At 41.9% G+C, this 21,796-nt stretch overlaps 1 protein-coding gene across 1 annotated transcript in view; it reads right to left on the bottom strand.

Annotated features, from left to right (window-relative positions):
• Positions 1-21,423, bottom strand: part of MYG1 (MYG1 exonuclease) — a 100,786-nt gene extending 79,363 nt beyond the window's left edge. The window contains exons 1-4 of the mRNA XM_078613525.1: positions 21,085-21,423; positions 19,690-19,802; positions 17,799-17,958; positions 12,954-13,103 (exon numbers count right to left, since the gene is read on the bottom strand). Of these exons, the coding sequence (XP_078469651.1) occupies positions 12,954-13,103; positions 17,799-17,958; positions 19,690-19,802; positions 21,085-21,270 (609 nt within the window). The 5' untranslated portion in view covers positions 21,271-21,423. The remainder of the gene's footprint in view (positions 1-12,953; positions 13,104-17,798; positions 17,959-19,689; positions 19,803-21,084) is intronic.
• Positions 21,424-21,796: the final 373 nt, after the last annotated feature.

The following is a 21,796-nucleotide window of genomic DNA, read 5'->3' on the forward strand; positions in this document are numbered from 1 at the left end:
AATCCCTGGCATTCAAATCAATTTTACCGGTCATTATAATGTCAAGGTAATGTGTGAGCAGGCTGTACTGTACACTATACTCAGGCAGTCACCAAAGCACACACAATATACAAATGCAGTCATGCAATTACTCTGACCTCAAAATTCACAGAGCACTCGCAAAGGCGCAGACATACACACGTGTGAAGTTTCACGAACATGCCAACTGCCTTCGAATGGATCATTCGGAGTCCCACTGTAAGCTCAACGTGAGGTTTTATAGCACCAAAAGTAAATATAATGGAAGGCATTCAGCGCAGCCTTGAGGTGTACTTGACAGCCACATTGCTCATGCACAGTGCTCTCTAATCACCCCATTGGCTCTCAACTGGTCTACATGTCCCCTAACCTTGTTCCCAACTAGCACTTTTGTCAAAGGCATGAATTACCTGCAATTTGTCAGCATGATTATGAAGATGACATTAAACTTTCATAAGCTAGCTCTGCCCAAAGAGCTTCAGTAACAATTGTGGAAATACTGTATATTAATTACAGAGTATGGGTTAGTAATTGTTGAATACTTTCCAACTCAGATTGAAATCATTCGCTTTCTTGTCCATCTGTAGAGAGGGCATGTAGAGTTGACCCAATGTGAACAAGACTTTGCAATTTTTGTAAAAAAAAAAAGTATTGCTAAAAGGGACTTATTCGATTTCAAACTGCCCAATTTGATCAAAGAGTTTTCCAAAACGCGGTGATAAAAAAATAGCTCTAAATAATAAAGCCTTTTCACCAAGGTGATGTCAGATGCCAATGTCACACACAATGACGTCACATTGCGACACCATCTCACGCCGGCCCATCATACGCCATGTAACGTCATCTCATGCGTCCTGGAAGATATCGCGAGTCATCATCACAAAAACCATGATCAATCCACTGCTGGACTAAGGTCACGCCAAGCCGACGACATTACCCACGGTCCTGTGGTGTAAGTCCAGCCTGCACGAGCTGATTTCATAGCTTCATCTCCATGGTGGACGCTGGGTGAATTCCCTCCCTTGGCAGCCACCACTTATCAATATTCTTGACCATCGGCCATCATCCCTTCCAGCACAGTGCCCCTGCCCAAACCCACTTGCTTACTTTTCTTAACAGCCAACATGATTAATTTAACCTGCTTGTGTTCTATAACCCACGTCATTCCAAGTATGCTTCTCTCCGTACGTCATCGTGCACTCAGCCTTTGAATTGAAAGAGGTAAGCATTACAAGGATGATTTTTCTTCCTCTTTTTCAAGACGTTACCAGAATTGGTGAACAGCATAAGGAAACCGTCAAATGGCTACCTAAGTTAGCCAGGTGTGGTGGCTCATCTCTCTTTAATGCAGTGTCTTGGATGGGGTGTACTGGTGCTCGAGACACCCACCTACATGAAGAAAATGTGACTGCAGGAGGTAGTACAGCCAGTTTGTTGCCCATCACTACGTATTTGTAGTTTTACTGGTAGGAACCTCCTGTTACACCAGCCCACAGGGGATTATTGTGTCCGTCCGTCGTGTTTCCAAAAATGGGAGGGGTGGGGCTGGGTGGAGAGGGGAGGGTGGGGAGGGGCTGGGTGGGGAGGGAGGGGATGGGTGGGGAGGGGAGGGTGGGGAGGGGCTGGGTGGGGAGGGTGGGGTTCGGTGGGGAGGGGCTGGGTGGGGAGAGTGGGGCTGGGTGGGGAGAGTGGGGATGGGTAGGGGGTGGGAGGGGTGGGTCTGGGTGGGGAGGGGCTGGTCACCCCGTGGCGCCCTTATAAAACTCAACGTTTAACCTACTCACGCCGGCTTGTGCCCATCCTCACTGTCGGGCATATTTGCGGAATACACCACACTGACGTTGACCCTGCCATTGACCGAGCAACCCAACGTTCCTACCAGCTCCCTCCGCAGGAATGTGTTAATTCTCCCATCATTCATGTATGTTTTCTCTCGGTTCTCTGGCTTCCACCTTCGTGTAACCATACGTAGGACGACATTTTGTAAGAGTCTTGAAAATTAGGCAATCCTGAGTAAAAAAAAAAAGGGGCTTCAGTTAAAGTTAGTTGTGATCCACTCAATGGCAGTCTTGTCCTTCATGACGCAAAATTGCAAGTGCATTCTTATCATCTTGCAGCCCTAGTCCCACACATTTAAATACACGTGTGATTTGAAAGATCCCATATTTTGCCGCAATGGACTGGATTGCGCAATGCACAGTCCACCAACGTAACCTGGGAGCAACCCTAGGCACCCAAGTGTTCACCGACCTGGACCATGCAGATGATGTTGCCCTGCTGGCTGAGATGCTCGAAGTGCTACGCCTTGCACTGGAGATTATGCAAATTGTAACTTGAAAATTCGGCCTGGGCAAAAACCAAAATACGGACCACTTTTGAGCAGCCACATGCTCTGAACTAAGCACAAATAGCACGCAACAATGCTGAAGTGGTAAAATCGTTCACCTAACTCAGCACAACCTTTAACATACGAGAAGCGGTGTGTGAAACTGCACGAGAGATACATCGGGTGCTCCAGGATTACAATGGCAACAAACATCTGCCTCAACAAAGCATGCATCCTCTCCTTACTAGTGTATGGCTCAGAGACGTGATCAATAACAGCGTATCTGCGTAGGAAACTGGACGCAATCGACCAGTGGTGTCTGTGACGGATACTCGGCATCGACTTTAGCGAGTACATCACCGACGCCGAGGTCCATAATCTTCTCCTCCTTTGGACCGATGTTGTCCGGGGCGGACGCCACAGCCGATCGCACCAGAGCCCTGTGCACCATCATCATCAACAACGGCGCTACCACGGGACTGGAGCCGACATCGGAAGAGACGACGGTTGATGTGGATGTACGCCACTGTTGAGGCTGACGTCAAACACCATGGTCTTGGACTGCTCTCGGTGGGGGCGCTCTCAGGATAGGGTTGCCTTGCGGTGTCTCGTGGGGACCACTACGCTCCAGCCAGGAGCAAGTGACTGATGACGATATTTGCAAAATGTAGACCAGTCTTGAAAAAAAAACGTATAAATATTCATGACACCATTATGATTGATCACTAAGCAATGCTACTCATGCAGTATACAAAAGTAAATAGGATACACTTTATAGGGGTGGCTACATGGTCAGTAAGAATGGAATGACTGTTTCGTTCATAAATAAAATTTACAACCAAGTGAGAGCCCAATGAATCAAATCTCCTTTGCAGGGGAGACATGGGGATACCTTAAAAATGAATTAATACGTGTACAGCCAGTGGGTTTCCATTAAATGGTAGGATAAATTAATCAACTTATTCAAAATAAAATTGCCCTGTTTTTATTTAAATAGCTTGAGCAACTCGTTTTTCTGTCTCAGCCACTATTCGTATCGTGTACTGTGATTGATGCCTTATTTTTCAACGGTTTTATTTAACTTGAAAGCTGTGTCGTGGTCAAATCTTGTAATCTACATTTTGTCCACATCCCGTTGTCAAATCAATCCCTAATTTTGCACACGTACTCAGTTCCGGTGACAATACATGCCTGTATCAAAATCCTTATCAATTAAACAATTAATTGGCTCCTTTAAAGCAATTAACATTTTGTAAGGACGCCGTATTATTTATATATATATATATTTGTGTAGGTCAAAAATGCAGCGGGTCCCTACACTCTCGAATCGTCGCCCAAGAAGCAGGCGCCACGTGTCTCAGGCAGATTCATTTATAAAATAATCTATTAAATCAGGCAAGCGTTGATGTGCCAGCAGGCGCCGCATCATTGACGTACTTTTCGACGGTGAGTTAAACGAAATTGTGAAAAAAAATTATTCAACTTCATTCCTCTGTTTGTATGTCATCGTCAAATCTTGTAATCAAAATGTCGTCCTGTTCCCCTTGTCCCATCGAGTTATTAAACTTCATTCCTCTATGCCGTGGTCTAATCTTGTAATCAAAATGTCGTCCAGTTGTAGTTGTCCAATCAATCCCAACTTTAGCACACACACTCAGATCCAGACACAATGCAAGCCTGAATCAAAATCGGCATCAATTAATCAATTACTTGCATCGTTTAAAGCAAATTATATTTTGTATGCAAGCCTTATTCGACGAGTGCTTTGCAAACACGTTTTGGGAAAAATATATATTAATACCAACGTAGGAGTCGAGAGTTCGAAACTCACCTGGAACATATTTTTTTTGGTACTATTTATTGTATTTTTCCTTATTTAAGGTCAACAGTCACATGCAATGCTTTGGTGTCTTTACAAAAGTTTATTATGATGTAGTGCATCCAATGGGACAATGCATGGTCCGTGATGTAATTTTTGCACTAACCCCATTTACAGCAAACTTTTAACATTTATATTGATGTTTTTTCCATTTCCATTTAAAAATTAAGCTGGTTGTGGTGGACAAATAGGTTGAGTGTTGCCCTTTTCAATACATTCTGCAATCAAATCTGTGAAGTCTGCACCAAACGCTGCTATCCAAATAATATTTACAGAGTACGAGGTAATGAAAATGCATTGCACTATTTACCAACCGAATTGTTATCAAAGCAAACATTGCAAATGTGTTCACGTTGCAAGCCACACATCAGCAGTAACAATAGAGCTGCACCGCCAAAAGCTCAATGGAATAATTTGGATCCTGGTGAAATTCCATATGCGATTCGAGTCTTACCACAGCCAGAACAACGTCTATTATAATATATGTTGATAATTATCAAGCGTTATACTTTTCACCTTTCGTGAACATCATCAAATTCACTCGAGTATTCGGTCAATATGGCTTCGTGGACAGGCAGTGCTCTTTGCTATGGACATCTTTGAAGTGATTCCACGAGCAATGGCTAATACTGGAATTGTTGTCATCACAGAACATCGTACCTGATGAATTTGATTCTCAAGTGCAGACAGCAGATGGTGTGTTAGTAAAGTCAGAAATAACCGGAAAATACCCTTATTATTCAATTAGGGTTTTCACTTAATTCGGCAAAATTCACCTCTGCCATGCGAAGTAATATCTCGAAGCGGGTGCAGCATTGGACCCCGAGTGTGGCTAATATGTTACTTGTAGTATCACCTTCCACAAGCCATTCCTCTTACCTACGGTTAGAGCTCTTACACTGCTCCATATCGGCTCAGAATGGGCATTACCTTTGTCTCATGACATGACACCAATAGCACAATTGGAATACATTTGGAGTAAAAGGTTAACGGAAGAAAAAAAAAACAATGTTTGGTTGATAAGCCCATGATGTAGATTTCATTAAGACATTCATCATTATAGAGCTATGCAATTTGCTACTACATGCACATTTTCAAAAAAGCTAGGCAAATGACACACTAAAGTTTTCTCAGTGTTTGGGTATAGTCTAGTCCATGGAGTCAATGAAACACAATTTATAATAAATCCACCAAAAATGTATGTTTTATAGCCTCCAATTTGGCCACCTTGTAGCAACATTCGTGCATCCTATCTCCACTCTCCCTACTAATCTGAATTCCGCTGATTAAATTAGCCTCTCCGGGATGCACACTTTTCACACGTAAAAATTTCAGTTTTTGATCAATAACAAAACACATTTTCCAGTGCAATCCTTCAGTCCTGTAATCCCAGTCTGTGCTGATATAAATCGAGAAAGAAACTGCAAATTGTGCAGCATCAGTCATTGGCACGAAACAGGGTGCTGAAGAATATTAATAAGAGGGCATTGTAATATTAACATTTAATGCGTTCCATTCCCGAATGGAGCCTGTGATTAAAATAGATTTCGGAAAACTGCACCTCTTCTCGGCTTGATTCAGAATAAAAATGTTACCTTGAAGATATGAAAACCTCTAAACATTGGGGGACCAAAAGCAGCCACGCATGTATGGTCCTGACCACATCACCCCTGTGTGCCATGTTCATTAACAACACTTTTCCCCAAGAGAATATTTCGCTGAAAGAGGGCCCCTTGCCTTTAATAAAAAAATGTATTGCTACTAAAAGAAAACTGTCTTTAATTGATAGATGTATATAACCTTCAATGGTCAGAGGCCATGCATACACATAATTTTGAGAGACCTGGACAAATAAAAACAACAGTGCTAAGATAGGGGCAATGAAAAATTGTCAAATTGCAAATAGCACAGCTTTAAAATAATCTACCGACAATTACCAGTTTAAGTCGTATCAGTTTACGTCTCATCGTTTTACCATCGTTGCCAAATCGGGGACATTACTATCAGTTCAAGTCATCTATCAGTTTTCCGTCGTTTACAAAATTGCTTATTATCACGTGTGAGTTGCTCGATCACTCACTTAATTGGGTTTTTTGTTGTGCTGCACACGCTTGCTCTTGTGTGGCAGAGGGACTACTTTGAGCAGCGTAGTGGTACTCATAGGTTTTTTAAGTCACGTAGGTAAAAAATAAATTTTAAATGAATAAAAGTAAAATAAAAAAATAAAAATCACGACGTTTCGGAGGCAACACCTACATAACAAAGGCTCAGTCCCATTTACAGCAGCCGCACCTTTACAGCAGCCGCACCTTAACAACTCTGGTACCTCCCAGTTCAACCAGTCTACACAACAAAGGCTCATTCCTAGCAGCAGCCTCAGCCGCACCAACCTCACAATAATAATAATACAAAACTCCGATCCAGGTGCCTACCTTGGCTCCTCCCCCCCTCAACCAGTATATATACAAGGATGGGTCTCTTAGAATTTCTCTTACTTGATACAGCAATCGTGCTGTGACGGTTCCACCTGAAGACGGAAGCTTGTGTTGCCTCCGAAACGTCGCGATTTGCAAATTGTGCAGCATCAGTCATTGGCACGAAACAGGGTGCTGAAGAATATTAATAAGAGGGCATCGTAATATTAACATTTAATGCGTTCCATTCCCGAATGGAGCCTGTGATTAAAATAGATTTCGGAAAACTGCACCTCTTCTCGGCTTGATTCAGAATAAAAATGTTACCTTGAAGATATGAAAACCTCTAAACATTGGGGGACCAAATGCAGCCACGCATGTATGGTCCTGACCACATCACCCCTGTGTGCCATGTTCATTAACAACACTTTTCCCCAAGAGTATATTTCGCTGAAAGAGGGCCCCTTGCCTTTAATAAAAAAATATATTGCTACTAAAAGAAAACTGTCTTTAATTGATAGATGTATATAACCTTCAATGGTCAGAGGCCATGCATACACATAATTTTGAGAGACCTGGACAAATAAAAACAACAGTGCTAAGATAGGGGCAATGAAAAATTGTCAAATTGCAAATAGCACAGCTTTAAAATAATCTACCGACAATTACCAGTTTAAGTCGTATCAGTTTACGTCTCATCGTTTTACCATCGTTGCCAAATCGGGGACATTACTATCAGTTCAAGTCATCTATCAGTTTTCCGTCGTTTACAAAATTGCTTATTATCACGTGTGAGTTGCTCGATCACTCACTTAATTGGGTTTTTTGTTGTGCTGCACACGCTTGCTCTTGTGTGGCAGAGGGACTACTTTGAGCAGCGTTTATGGAAAATGTTTTATTTGCTTGCAAATATACCTTGTACTGACTTTCCTCTATTATTTAGTGTTATTCTTCCTCATAAAATTTTATAATTCGTGATTTATTAAGACTTCACGTATGGAGTATTAGAGTGCAGGAAAGCATCTCCTGTATTTTAGTAAATTCTTATAGGAAATAGCTGACAACTTAACGTCATATTAGTTTAAGTCGCGTTTTCTAGGAACTTAACCCCGACTTAAACTGATCATTCCTAGTATGTAAAGGTACACATTTTTGGTTAATGGTATTGGCCAAACATCCCAATGCTGAAATTTTTTCTGCAAATTACACAATTTGGATTGCAAAGATCAAGATCACTCCCTACTCTGAAAACTTGGCAGGACTCTCATGAAAGAATTTTGACTCAGCGAGGCATTCCTGGGTAAACAAACATCCCGAAGAGTCTTCAGAATCGGTGAACCTTTTCTCAAAAAATAAAGGAGTTGGAATATAATTTTATACATCATTGTGGTTTAGTCCCATTTTAAATACACATTTCCCCAATGTAATATTTTACATGTTTACACATTTTGCATTTACATTCACTTAAATATAGAGCACGGCATGCATACATTTTACAGACAAAAAGGTAAAACTACCAAACAATTTTTATAGCTTTTGCAAACACAAATCACAAAGCTATATGTATTTGTACATGGACTGCAAACCCATCACACCAAAATCTCAGCTAGTATTAAGTGGTCAGCCAGGTTATCGGACACAAACACTGGGAAGTTCAGGACAATTTCTTAGTGGCAGGGCTGAGTGATCACACCATTAGGAAATATATCTGCCTCACCCTGTCCATGCATGTAGAATAATTTTTATTTATAAGGCACCCTTAAACAGTGGATCGCAGAGCGCCATGCATATAAATAAGGAAAATAAGTGATAAATAACCACGAAGAAAAAGACTAAAGAGACGAGGTAGAGTACAATAGAGAGAGAGAGAGAGATGAAGCCTTGATAAACAGGTGGTGGGGTCTTAATGTGGGACTTAAAAAGTCTCCATTGACTGTGAGTTCCTGACCACCAGGGGCAGGGAATTCCAGAGCCTGGGCACCATGCAGACAGCCCGGTGGTCACCACAGGTTCGAAGCCTGGAGTACAGTTACAGCTGGCTGAGTAAGGCACGATTGGTAGAGCTCAAGAGATCTCAGTGGAGGTGTGTTGCTGAATCAACTCCTGGATGTATGGTGGAGGAAGCTCATTTAAAGCCTTAAACACAAGTAGGGAGAATCAATGTGGGTTTGAACTGGAAGCCATGAGCCCAGATACGATAGTTTTTTAAGGTAATTTTTTTTTTTCCCTGGGATCAAATTCAGTTTCATATGCTATGAGCAAGGCACTGTATTGTATAAAAGTTATCTTACCCAAACAGTAAAATGTACAAAGTTATGGACATGAAGGTTGAATCAACTAAAATGTGGTATCAAACACTGTCGAGTTAAATATCATACAACTAGTCCCAACTTGATGGCCCTGTTAAGAAATCATCCCAGTTGCTCACACAGTACGCGCTACCCGTTTGCGCTTCATCAAGACATCAACACAATCTTTGCAGTCAAGAGTACATTTCCCAATAATGGGAAAGCAAAGAAGGGTAAAAATAATACATTAATTGTTGGATATTGCAGCTTTGTGAATTATGGATTTAATTTTGGCAAATTAGCAGAATATTCAGTCGGTATATTTATTTGCCATGAGGAGTGTCAAGTTTGACATGTATTTTTTCGAGGACTAATTTGGAAAGCTTGCTGTATACATATACACCTATGAGTTAATGGAATTCTGTTGGTTTCAACCAGAGCACATTGGGCCTTAAATATCACTGCTAAGAGCGTTCGTAATTTATTTGGCGGCCTGCAATAACATTTGTAAGAGGTGCATATCAAACGCCCGTGCCATTTTGATAAACCTTGCTCAGGAGGCGGAGATTGAGGCCGGCAGGGAGATTTGGTATGCACCTTGTAAATGCATGTTATTGTGTTTTTTGTATAGGTGAATGTGTATATTTTATAGGTATGTTGAATTATATTATGATAAAATGATTTGCCATTTGTCAATGGTTGTGGCTGTATGCTGATGTTCTCCACAGAGCAAATGCAAATATTAGAATTCACCCGACACATGACATCTATAGTGGTATTATATTGACACAAACATACGCATTCCAGCAGTAAATCCTTACTGCATGGGGAAGGAGTCATGGGTTAATGGCCTGGTGCTGTTGGTGTATCTGCAATGACAGACTTTTCACGAGTGCTAAAGCACATTAACACTTGGGCTCTCTGAAAGCGATGTGAAGACCTTTGCCTTCTAATTCCCATATTTAGCACATAATTATATAATAATCAAACTGTAGTCATATTCAGTTACTATATAACGATTCGGCCAAAGCAGTCAAGGGTACTACTTTTTTAAGAATCAACTCCAGAAATGTTCTGCCTACATTCGATAACACTTCAAGTTACATTAACTAGACTGGCCAAACATCCTCAATGCAGAACCCTCCTGAAAATTAATATTGACTCAGCAAAGCTTTCCTGGAAAAATCACACTGGGGACCAACATTGAAAGATATGACCCAAAAAAAAAGCTCCTTTTGATGTCTCTTATAGGGACAATATGAAGAATAACTACATCTAATCTAGCATTGACTTGTACTTCCAACAATTTTTCCACTGGTATTGTGGCATTTTGCAACACCACACAAAATAATTTTATATCACCATGTTAATGTACAGACTGCTTATAATTATAATCAGTCTTGTACTGGTTGTTACTTTATAGATGGCCTAGGTTAACAAGGCAGGATAGAGTTTTGCAACACCTCATATAATCAGAATTCACAAAACGTAAACACATTGGGAAGTGAAAGATTGCACTTAAGTTGGTATAGACACTAATTCTGTATATGTAAATCATTTTGCACATTTTGCAAGGAAAAACAACCATCTATATACAGACAGCTTCAAAGAACACAAATAAAAAAACACATTACCCTAATGTGCACGTGTGAGAGAATAAAATATAGGTTGTAAATATATATATATATCGATTAGCTTCATGCAACTTAAAAAAATACATCCTTTACAACATCATTATTAAAACTGTATTCATCAGCACCATCGAAGAACAAAAACAACCCAAGTCTAGGCTGTTAGGGTAGATGGGGGAGCACAGTTAACACATTTTGCACAATGGCCTCTTCAAGCTCATGTCACACGTCTGACTTTGTCACAGTGTTTATTTGTGAGATGGGGTCAATATGTGAAACACTCACCGAAAACATGGGTTTTGAGGTTCAAAGGCTATCAATGATCGTCTGAACAACATGATGACCAATTTTGAGCCTCAACATCACCTTACACTATGTGTTGCAATTTGATTGATTGGACAATGGCTTTATTGCTTTTTTATTGTAAATCACCCAGGGATATTCCACACGCTGAGCGCTAAATATATACACATATCTGTATTTTTTATTGAATGTATCATCAATCAGTAAAGGTCAGTTTGACAGCTGTCCTGTGGGGTTCACTGAAATCATACATCTCTATGGCTGTTCAGTGCAAGTGTTTTCTTCAGGTGGCTTTCTCCACTATTTTTTCCCGAATACTAATCATCCGGATGGTAAATCTTGATTTAAAGCTTTCATGACTGCAGGAATTCATATTCTTTGGGTCTTTCGGTAAAGTCACATAGAAAGGTAAAAAAAAAATAACAAAGAAATAACAAAAAGCAACGTGACTTCACCAAAAGACCCAAAGAATATCCGGATGGTACTTATACGATGCATTAATAATAAATACAATTAAATAATGGTTGTTAATTCAAGATACATTTTTATCTATAAGGACATCTGATCACTGCTCCGTGTCATGAACGTATCACGAGCAGCTGCCATTGTGAAGTACAGACCCAGTGTTGCTACCGGTGTGAATGCACAGAATTTAAAAGAGAATTTCAAGGATGCATAAAGACCCTAGTCTCATCTCTGTACTATTCTGCATTTAATGCAAAAGAAATAGGTTTTACTTTTGCAGTAACTATCAAATAAATGTACTCTGAGAAGTGCCAGACTGAATTTATACATTTTTTGAAAAATCACATTCGTATTTTAAATGTTATCTTAAGTCATTAAGCTATGACCACCAATGTAATAAACAAGAAACGTTGTTTTTTTACTTGGCATGGAACTTTGGGATTCTAATACAGAATCTTAGCGATAAAAAAATATTCTGAAGCAGGCAGCCAATGATTATTTTCACGTCTTTTAAGTGATTTCTTTTTAGCATCAGATTGGATGTTTAATTCACATACGACCGGTTTAATGTCATTAGCCCAAAGTGTAAATACCTCTAAGTTTGTAGGTTTAAAGTACATGACAGTATTTATGATAATAATCATTCTTACACATTATGCAAACACAGTGGTAGCCACCAGCTAAAGGAAGCCGGAAGTTGTGGTATTTTTCAGACCGCGAGCAAGAATGGTCATGGCATCTTGACATCCAAAGCATACTGGGAGTGTTGTAATGTTTCCCTGTTCAGTGCACATCTGTCTAAATATTACAATTCGTTTTTGGGCTCCGTGTCACTTTATTTTGGCTGCTGAATTTCCCCAAACAGCTCGAAAAGGTCATTGAATTTGATTCAGATCAGCAAATCTTTGAAAGATTGATGAAAATATGAGCGATCTTTATTTATTTACGGTTTTAAGATTTGTTTCACTAATTCCCGTCAATCTCAATTATGCTTTCACAGTAATCTGATGCAGGATAGCACCGTTTTTTCCAACATTACACAATTTAACAGCCGCAATACATAGCGAACAGCTGGTGGAAAGGTGACACAACAGAACGTTGTAGTCACATGTTAAGCCTTTTACTCAGCAGCACATGCCACTCGATTATGCTTCATGAAGTTAGGTGCATGGCAAGGATCGAGTTACAATAATAGATGAAGGCAAAAGTACTTATTTATGCAATACATTATGTACTTTGGTGCAGCCAATGTGGATTGGCCTGGGACCATCAGCACAATCAAATTGCGAACCAGTTTTGATAATGGACTCTGCTGTCTGGATTTTAACTCAGAATAACAGGAGCATCCATTAATTATTTTGAACATTCACAATCAATGTCCCTTTAACAGTGATGTGACGTTAGCTGTGATGAGGACTGATGAATCCTTAATCACTGTATCACTACTGCCGTCAATCGGTCATATTTCCTCAAATTTATTTTGAGGGTGACCTAGGACAAGACCCCAATGTACTTCCTCAGTAATTGCTGATGTTTTTTGGAAAATGCACAAAGGCTAACGTGTGCTTTTCATATGCGTTTCTACACGCTTTTTTTTACATCCGCCTGCACGTACGCACGTGTACTCACATCGCCGCTGTGGTCGGGGTCATTCCACATCGGGTTGAGCCTTCCAACACGCGCACTCAGCCCGGTCGTGATGGCATAGCGAGGCTCGCCGTCATGCTGCGAGATTCCGTTGTCGATGGCGTCCACTTCCTCGACAAATTTCTCATACATCTAGCGGGCGGAAAAATGGCCACACAGAATGATGATCCTTCGGGGACACTGACAACAACGTACAACTACCTCAAGTCAACAAGGCCCTTCCATCACCTTGATGTTATCAAAGCACCCCCCCCTCTGGCCCGCCCGTCCCTCGCACCACCACCAAAAAGACAAAGATCCCCCGTGTAGCCTGCAACAGACTGTTGGGGCAAGTGCTGTTAGTGAGCGCCTACGAAGGCCAGAACGGCACACGAAGGGGGTGGGTGGCCAGCACCACGCCCGGCCGCCTTTGTCTCCCCAGTGGCGATGTTTACACGCCGCACAAGGTACTCATTTAAGGCTGAGTCGACCTAGGGGAGGCTCAGGACCGGTTCAGATAATCGTCACTGGGTTGTTGGTGGCCGTGAGCGGGAATCTAACTCGGGTCGCCAGGTTCGTTGCGCAGCGTAGCGCTAACCGCGACACCACCGCTCCCCCCACCATCGCCACAGACCACACTGCCTCCTCCCTGCTCTCCCCCACAACCGAACCGCGCTCCGACACTCATCCCCTTTCTCATCCCCTCCACCGCAATCCGCTTCCCTCTAGGGCCCCCTCTGCCCGCCCCCCCCCGTGCTCTCGCTTAAAGCCCCGGGGCTATATATCTACCAGTCAACTCTCACAGAGCAGTGACCCTCCCCATGAGCGATAGAATGGCAACAACATTAACTTACATTTAGAAAATCAACGCTTCATGTAGCATTTGTATCCGTTAGAGTTGAGATCTCAGTTTCCCTAACATTCTATGACTTTTTATCGAATGAAAAACTGGTGTTTTTAGTTCTCAGAGCTGCAATAGGACCAAATGAAATGCAAAACCAATACTTAAGAAATAATTGTTTTCGTGCAGTCATATTTCAACACTAAACCCGATTCTCAGCCAGCATTTGACCCATGTTATCTACCTTCTGGGGAAAAAAAATGTGATATTTACGAATACCTCCATAAGAATTTCATTACTGTATTCTGAAATTAGTATTGCTACTCTGCTGCTTGTCTCGTTCAAATTGCACCCAAACTGTTTGTTTTCAACAGATTTTTTTGTTGTTGAAAATTGTCTATCTGCTCTTGTGGTTTGGAAAATTACGTAATATGTCAGCAGATGCGCCAACATTCGGTGTGCAAATAATTATTTTCGATCCTCTGCGTCCGAGGGAGACAAACAAGAACTAAAACATTGTAAAGTTTATGTATCTCCTTCCTTCAGGATTCTTGTAGCAGGGACCAAAGACACACAATTACACTGTTCTTTCGACTGTCATGTCAGGTATGCAGTCCCTTCCAAAATGCGCATGAACAATGCTTATTTTAAAATGTAAAATATACAACCCTTAACAATGCATCAAGAATTTCCATTCAAATATCCTCGAAAGTTGGTGACATGCATTTGCACTGCACAACACACCCATCGACGTTAAACCCAATGGCTTAAGAGTCATTTTTTATGTTGGCTGTGTCGGGTGGAGGAGGGTTTACGACACACATTTCACCGACACAATTCGAGTCAAAAATAAATAATGATTCATATTGGTCACGAAAGCCTACGTGTGACATTTTAAAACGTAATAGGCATATCAAATTAAATTTACAATTTTAAAATGAAGTTTCAAAAAAAAAATGTGGAATAAAATATTTCATTGGATCCAGCAGCACCTTTGTACTTGCACGGAGTTCACTGAATGTTAGGCTTAAGTCAGCTTCCTTCTGAACTTCCGTGCATAATTACAGTAGATTACACAGAGTGTACACCAGTGTTTAACTAACCCAGTGCCCAGACATCACTTCTAAATGTAAATCTCAGAAAAATTACACTGACAGCATTGTAATATGAATATCAATGTGCCCAATGTCAAATCAGTGGGTTTTGTTACACAATGTATATGTATTCATGTAATGAATGAAACTGCAGAAAACGGCATTTACAATTGTGGGGTCATTACATAAATAAATGTGTATATAAAACGTAAAGGTGCAGCCCTGCAATTGCTTTCTCACACCACTGCTGGCAGAAGGGCCTTCACTAGAGGGGACTGTAGAGAGCCCCTATAGAGAGAATTTGACCAACCAGACAACTTGGCAGCAGAGGGGAATACCAACGTTTTACCCCACCACCCACGGACCTGTCAATCGACTGACAGTGCTGCAAATATGTAGACTGCTGGATGGACAGAGGGATAGGGAGATTTCAGAAATTATCTCATTGTTTCAACGGCTGGAGATCGAATTGAACCAGCGACATTATTATAGTCTGGCTTACTCTGATATGCAAACACCCAGACATAATCACATATTACAAGCGGATACGGCATTCACATTCATTCGAGTTATTTTACTCTGGGATTGAATGCAATCTGATCCTCATTAACTAAGGCTTGTTCACAATAAATGTAGATGCAGTCGCTTTATCCATCCCCGTTTCATCATCGCTGTAGAATATATTAAGGCTAATTAACATTCAGTAGCGATGGGCAGATGGCCGCACAAATACACAATGTTTATCGCTCTCCTGAAAATGCAAAAAATCCAGTGGATGGACATGACACAAACACTCAAAAGCTACACAGTAAGCACCATACACAGCATCAGATGAGTGCCGCATCCATAGCAAACCCCTGGGTAATTAAATGTGCCATTGAGAACAAAAATTACAAGGGGGTAATGTTCATGACTCATTCACTTGATCAAAATCATTGACTTATCACAATCAAAACATTGTTGGTGCAATTAAGAGGCAGGTATTTTGAGGAGTGAACCCCGTTCCAAAACATTGAAGAAACCGTAAATACACTTCAATCTAGAAACACACAACTCTGTGCCAATTTGGCTTCCTTGAAGAATGTGTAACAAGGCGTGCAATTTACATTTCAGGGTGTATGAGATGTATTATATCACTCGTGCCCAATGTAACATTGCCCCCTGCTGGATATTTAACAATGGTACACTGACACATTCAATAAATAAAATCAGTCTAAATAGTCGGTGATTTCCATGAGCGTACTCATATGTGCAATGAAGAAGGACCATTGACCAAAACGTCACCTATTATATACTCATACATGGCTGAGTTGACCTAGGCAAGACCCAGGACCGGTTTATATCATCAAAGAATGTAACCATTTCCAATTACAATTAATATCAAGTGGATCCAGAAACGTTGAGAGCTACTGGTCCAGTGAAATCTAACCAAAGTACTATATCACAAAGTTATACAAAACAACGTTGTCAGGGACAACAGTTGAGCCAAATTCGGGCGTCATACTGAATACTGCTGAGTTTTGCAGTTGGAGAAATGTGAGCTGAAATTTCTTCTCCCCAACGTGATGCAAGCCAGTGTTTACCTTCACACAGTGGCATATGGTGATAAAGATTAAATTATCACTACACTATATGGTCACTAATTATTATTTTTATGGAGAATTTATTTCACATAAACATTTCCTCATGTGCTTTACCAAAGCAGCTGCCGATTTGTAAATCTTAAATGGAATCTTCACACCGAAAATGCACTTAATTAAAACGTAATTCAAACACCAGAGTAGTTCTTCTAATGGTTAATTTGAAATCTCTCTGTGGTGATATATTTAAAATTATGGTATGGAAGTTTTGAATAGTATTAAATGGAATTGTAGGACTGATCCAACTGTAGTATAGCACCGTTTAGTGCAGGGTGCATTCTTAGAGAATAATGCAATTAAGTCATTTTACACGCTCTCTATTAACTCACTGTCTGTTGTTGTATCCTCAAATCTTGTAACTCAATTTTAACCCATTTCCCAATGTGGTATCGACTGCAAACTTGGTATACTTATGTCATACTGATGCCAATACTATATTTTATCATTAAAAAATAATTGGAAACATTCTTTTTTATATGTTATGTTTCGGCTTGGGTCTAAATGTCCACGCTCAACTGACGTTGGCTGTAAATCACCACTGGGGCCACTTCCTGGAGTCGTGGAGTTTTGCCATTACGAGTACGGTACATTTCATTAAAGCGTGTTTAAAAAAAAGTATTTTTAAATATTACTTGTTTATTTTACCCTAGCAGCCCGCACATCATTTGGACATGTCCATCCCTCCCTCCCTCCAGCCAGCCAGCCAAACTTTTCTAATATAGTATAATTACAAAACTTTAATATCCCTTGCAATGTCTTTGGACATTGATGATATGTATAATGTAGTTCAGTATAATGCAGTTCCCATGGGCACATTATAAATGATCAGAATATTAATTTATCCTGGAGGAATCTGATGAGTTATAAAAGCTATTTTTCAGATGTCCAGTATGGGCAGGTAAAAACGTTACAACAAACAATACAAAAACATGATAGTAGCACAATTGCATCATCACCGTGAAGAATCTGGGAACAAAAACACAGGGCTCTAAATCGTGTATTTGCGTGAAAGCAGTTTCCACCAACATTTGGTGGAAAAATAGCAAAATGTGTTGCTTAATAGCCAGCAATTTATCAACCAGGACACGAATATGATAAGCTGTTGTCGTTCTAAGTCTAATACTCGAAGTTTTTGTTTTAATCTATACATTCTGGGTGCGATTCACATATTGGCAGGGAGCCATTAACCAAGGAGAAGGGGCTCCACCAGGTTTAAATGGCCCTCCGCCAATGCAATCAAACCCCATACGTGAAACACCGTATTCTAAGTTACCTTGTTGTAGAGCGTCGTGACATTGGCATCCTCTTTACCCAGACCCGTGATGCTGGTGATGACTTCCTCCCCAAAGTGCAAGTACACCAGCCCCGCACTGCTCAGCTTTGTCACCCACGGCTTCTCTGCACACAGGCTATGCATGCTCTCCGCAAATGACCTGTGCATACACGCGCAAGCACAAATGGCAACCACAGTTTGTTAATATAAAAAAATGCAGTGTGCATTGTAATAAAGGTATTGTAATTCAGGCATATTTGGAAATTATGGAAAGTAGGGATATTATAAATTACGAAACATCCCACAATGATTCACTCAAATGTCACAATTCAAGGGTAAAGTTTCTTCTCATATAACGTTTACCGTAACATAATTATTATTTATTTTCATCCTGTCTTGTTTGTACAGTTTTGTTTGCTGCATTAGACTAAATGTCAAATTGCTATTTGAAGAACCTGCATTCGAAGACATTTAAAACAGTGTTTAAGTGATAAATGAACACAAGATTTGTCGAATGTGCTAATGAAATAAAATACATGAAGATGCAATGTCTTGGTGGAAATAAGTGAAGAGGTATTTTTTACACACAAGGTTCAATGCATGAAATTGTAAGCACAATAATCAACTGTAAATCATAATCGATGAAATATTAAACGCCTAGTGGCGAAGTGATTCCATAAACCCCAATAGTATGTTGAGAATAAATAACAGCCATGCGAAGATAAGACATTATGTTAAAAAGGAGATGCCATTCACGGCCCTGGTCTACGCCAGAGTGTGGCAAGGAGTTCTACTGCGCCCAGCTAACAGGAGGCATTCTGGCTTTTCTGACACACTGGGTGACAGAGGAGGAGGTGGGCCGTGTGCTGTGAATGGGGCTCTTATGGTGAGCCCCTGTGCAACCCCAACTCCAACTCGATTCCAGACAACAAAAAACAAACCCCCTCTCTGTAAACATTGTACATGGTGATGATATATTGTACTTCAGAGACAAATTAAGTGTCACAATTTAGATATTTCACGGTGCATCACAATAAATAAACAAAACATTGCAGTGATGAAAGAACTTAAGTTCCATTTTTGACTTAAAACTTTCGCAACTGCAGGAATTAATATTCTTTGCTTCTTTCGGTAAAGTCATGTAGATAGAAAAGAATAAAAACATTTCAAATGAATAATTTATAAAAAACAAAACTCACGGCGTTTCGATCGCAACACAAGCGGTCGCCTGTTGATGACCACCTGATGACGACCGCTTGTGTTGCGATCGAAACGTCGTGAGTTTTTGGGTTAAATTATTGTATTATTATTTTCTATCTACGTGACTTTACCGAAAGAACCAAAAAATATTAACTTAATCTATAAGAGATTTTTGGGTTAGATCGCGTGAATATAAATGTGTCGTTAAAACCCGCCACCACCCGACACCGCCAACTAGTAAGGGTTGTCACGTAAACAGAACATGCCAATTCGTCACTAGTACAGCACACCGGTGTGTTGGAGAGCAAAGCCACAACATTCACAATCTGAGTACGTTTCGCCAGCAATTACAACTATCTTAATCAGGCGACAGACAAATTTGTGGATACGTCTCACTGTTTCGTTCCTTATATAGAGGCGTAGATGTGTTGACCACGCAGCTGTGCTCTTGCACAATGTGGGGAGGTGGGATTACTAAGGCAACGTACATTATGCACGTGCATTATGCGAGCCCTTTTAACTTGTCCTTCTTGTCTATTGTGTTTATTAAAATAGCCCAACGAATACTGACGCCTATCTGAATGCAGTCACACCATCACCCCGCACAGAAATCTGCTCTTATCAAGACGCTCATTCATCGTGCTAAGAAAGTGTCAGATGGTGGAAATTAGTGAAGAGTTGCGAGCCCCACCTTTGGTGGTGGTCATAGCGGTGACGTCCAGGGTCATACTCACCACCGACGTCCACCACTACATCACATGTGGCCAAAGCCTTTGGGTCACGGGTACGCACCACCTTGGCATCCTGTCCACGCGCAGAGGAACACATAGGGATCCAGCGGTCAGCCTGGCTGGACTGCTTATGCACATTCTAATCAAGGTTGCTCAATTACAAGACAGCACGACGATCAGCTCATCTTCACCAGCAAATATCACCGACAGCTGGATGGCGGTCTCCCCGAGCTGCCATTACCAGCACTTTAGATACAGGATTGGTGGATCACGTATGCTGGTGCTGGCATCAGCAGTGCGAGTGCTTGGACATGTGTGTGCACGCATTTGTGGGTGCACAGGTTTGTACACGTGCATTTGAGCGCCAGAATTGTTTTGGTCTTACTCTAAACACGTGTTTGTATAGAGGGACGTAACAATACGAATTAATGAATGAATGCACACCGCCTATACACTGCACTACTGCAAGTCTGCACATTATCTGGATGTGCGCACGCTTGCGCTTGTTTGCAAATAATGCTAGCAATACTTCAAACAGGGTTTTGTGCGCATGGATGTGCGTTAGATCGACGCATATATTTGACTTAAGAAGGTATATCAATGGTATGGGTACAGTCTACGCATGCAAGAGCCCGGCCCCGCGTGTTTGTACATTTGAGTGTCAGTCCCAGTATTGTCAGCTAGTACACGAGTGTGCCTGTGCACATGGTGGTCCAGGTGTCTTGAGACCCCCCCCCCACCAATTAATTGACCCCTAAAATTGTTTTCCCCTTGCATATTCATCTCTGTTTTAAATAAACCTTATTTGAAAAAAACCCATTAAGTTTTAGAGAATTAAATGGGGAGGGGCGGTGTCACAAGACATCTGGACCACCCTTATAGGATGACAACCGGTATCTGTAAACATGGATTATAATACATTCGGATAACTCGCGATCATTTGCATAAGTCACCTTCAAAATAACTATAAAACACATCCCGTGTTCGCATAAAATGCACCGGACGCGTTGATGACTGCACTGTATACACACGTGCCCGTACAGTGCTTAATGCCAATGAACGCACGTGTTCGTCTGGTCAAACCAACATCGCAGACACACAAACACACACAAAACAACAAGAACAACACAGTATTATCACCACAAACACCTCACTGCCCGCCTCGGAGCCGACGACATCGCCGAATTCATCTGCGGGAACTCTTCCCCCACTCCCCGGAGCGAGGCCTCGTTAGCCGGCCACCGCCGCCGCCTTCCTCGTCTCTCCGCCGGCAGGAGCGGCCCACGCGTGGAGGGGTCGGGGTCCGATCACTCGATCTCTCTCTCTTTCTTTCGCTCTCACTCAACTCAACTCACCTTGTACCGCGGTAGCTGGCGCAGCAAGAAGCAGGCGAGCACCTCGTCGCAGTGGAACGTGCCGTCGTGCGTGCCGATCGTAGCCATGGTGCGGAGTCGCTTGGAGGAGCCGGCTCCGAGGGACATGAGAAGAGGCGCCACCACCCGGGCGAAGCGCATCAGTGGCAGTGGCAGCGGCAGCAGCATCGGGCGGTGTTCTTCATTTCAAGGCCAGCGGGTTCACTGGCGGCCCCTGGTGGTGACCTTTAGTACGGCCCCTGCCTTTCTGCTCCCCACAACCCCGCCGCAACAATACACAAACTAACACATTCCTCCTGCGGAGGGAGCTGGTAGGAACGTTGGGTTGTTCGGTCAATGGCCAGGGTCAACGGCGGCGTGGTGTATTCCGCAAATATGGCCGACTGTGAGGGTGAGTAGGTTAAACGTTGAGTTTTATAAGGGCACGACGGGGTGACCAGCCCCTACCCACCCAACCCCACCCAGCCCCTCTCCACCCTCCCCACCCAGCCCCTCCCCCCCCCTCCCCTCCCCACCTAGCCCCTCCCCACCCTCCCTCCCCACCCAGCCCCTCCCCACCCTCCCCTCCTCACCGTCCCCTCCCCACCCAGCCCCTCCCTGCACGACGGACACAATAATCCCCTGTGGGCTGGTGTAACTAGGAGGTTCCTACCACTAAAATGTGAAAACACAACCCCATCATCTTCATTGTGCT

Source organism: Lampetra planeri, chromosome 1, assembly GCF_965212315.1.
Source record: "Lampetra planeri chromosome 1, kcLamPlan1.2.h2, whole genome shotgun sequence".
In the NCBI taxonomy this organism is placed as follows: domain Eukaryota; kingdom Metazoa; phylum Chordata; class Hyperoartia; order Petromyzontiformes; family Petromyzontidae; genus Lampetra; species Lampetra planeri.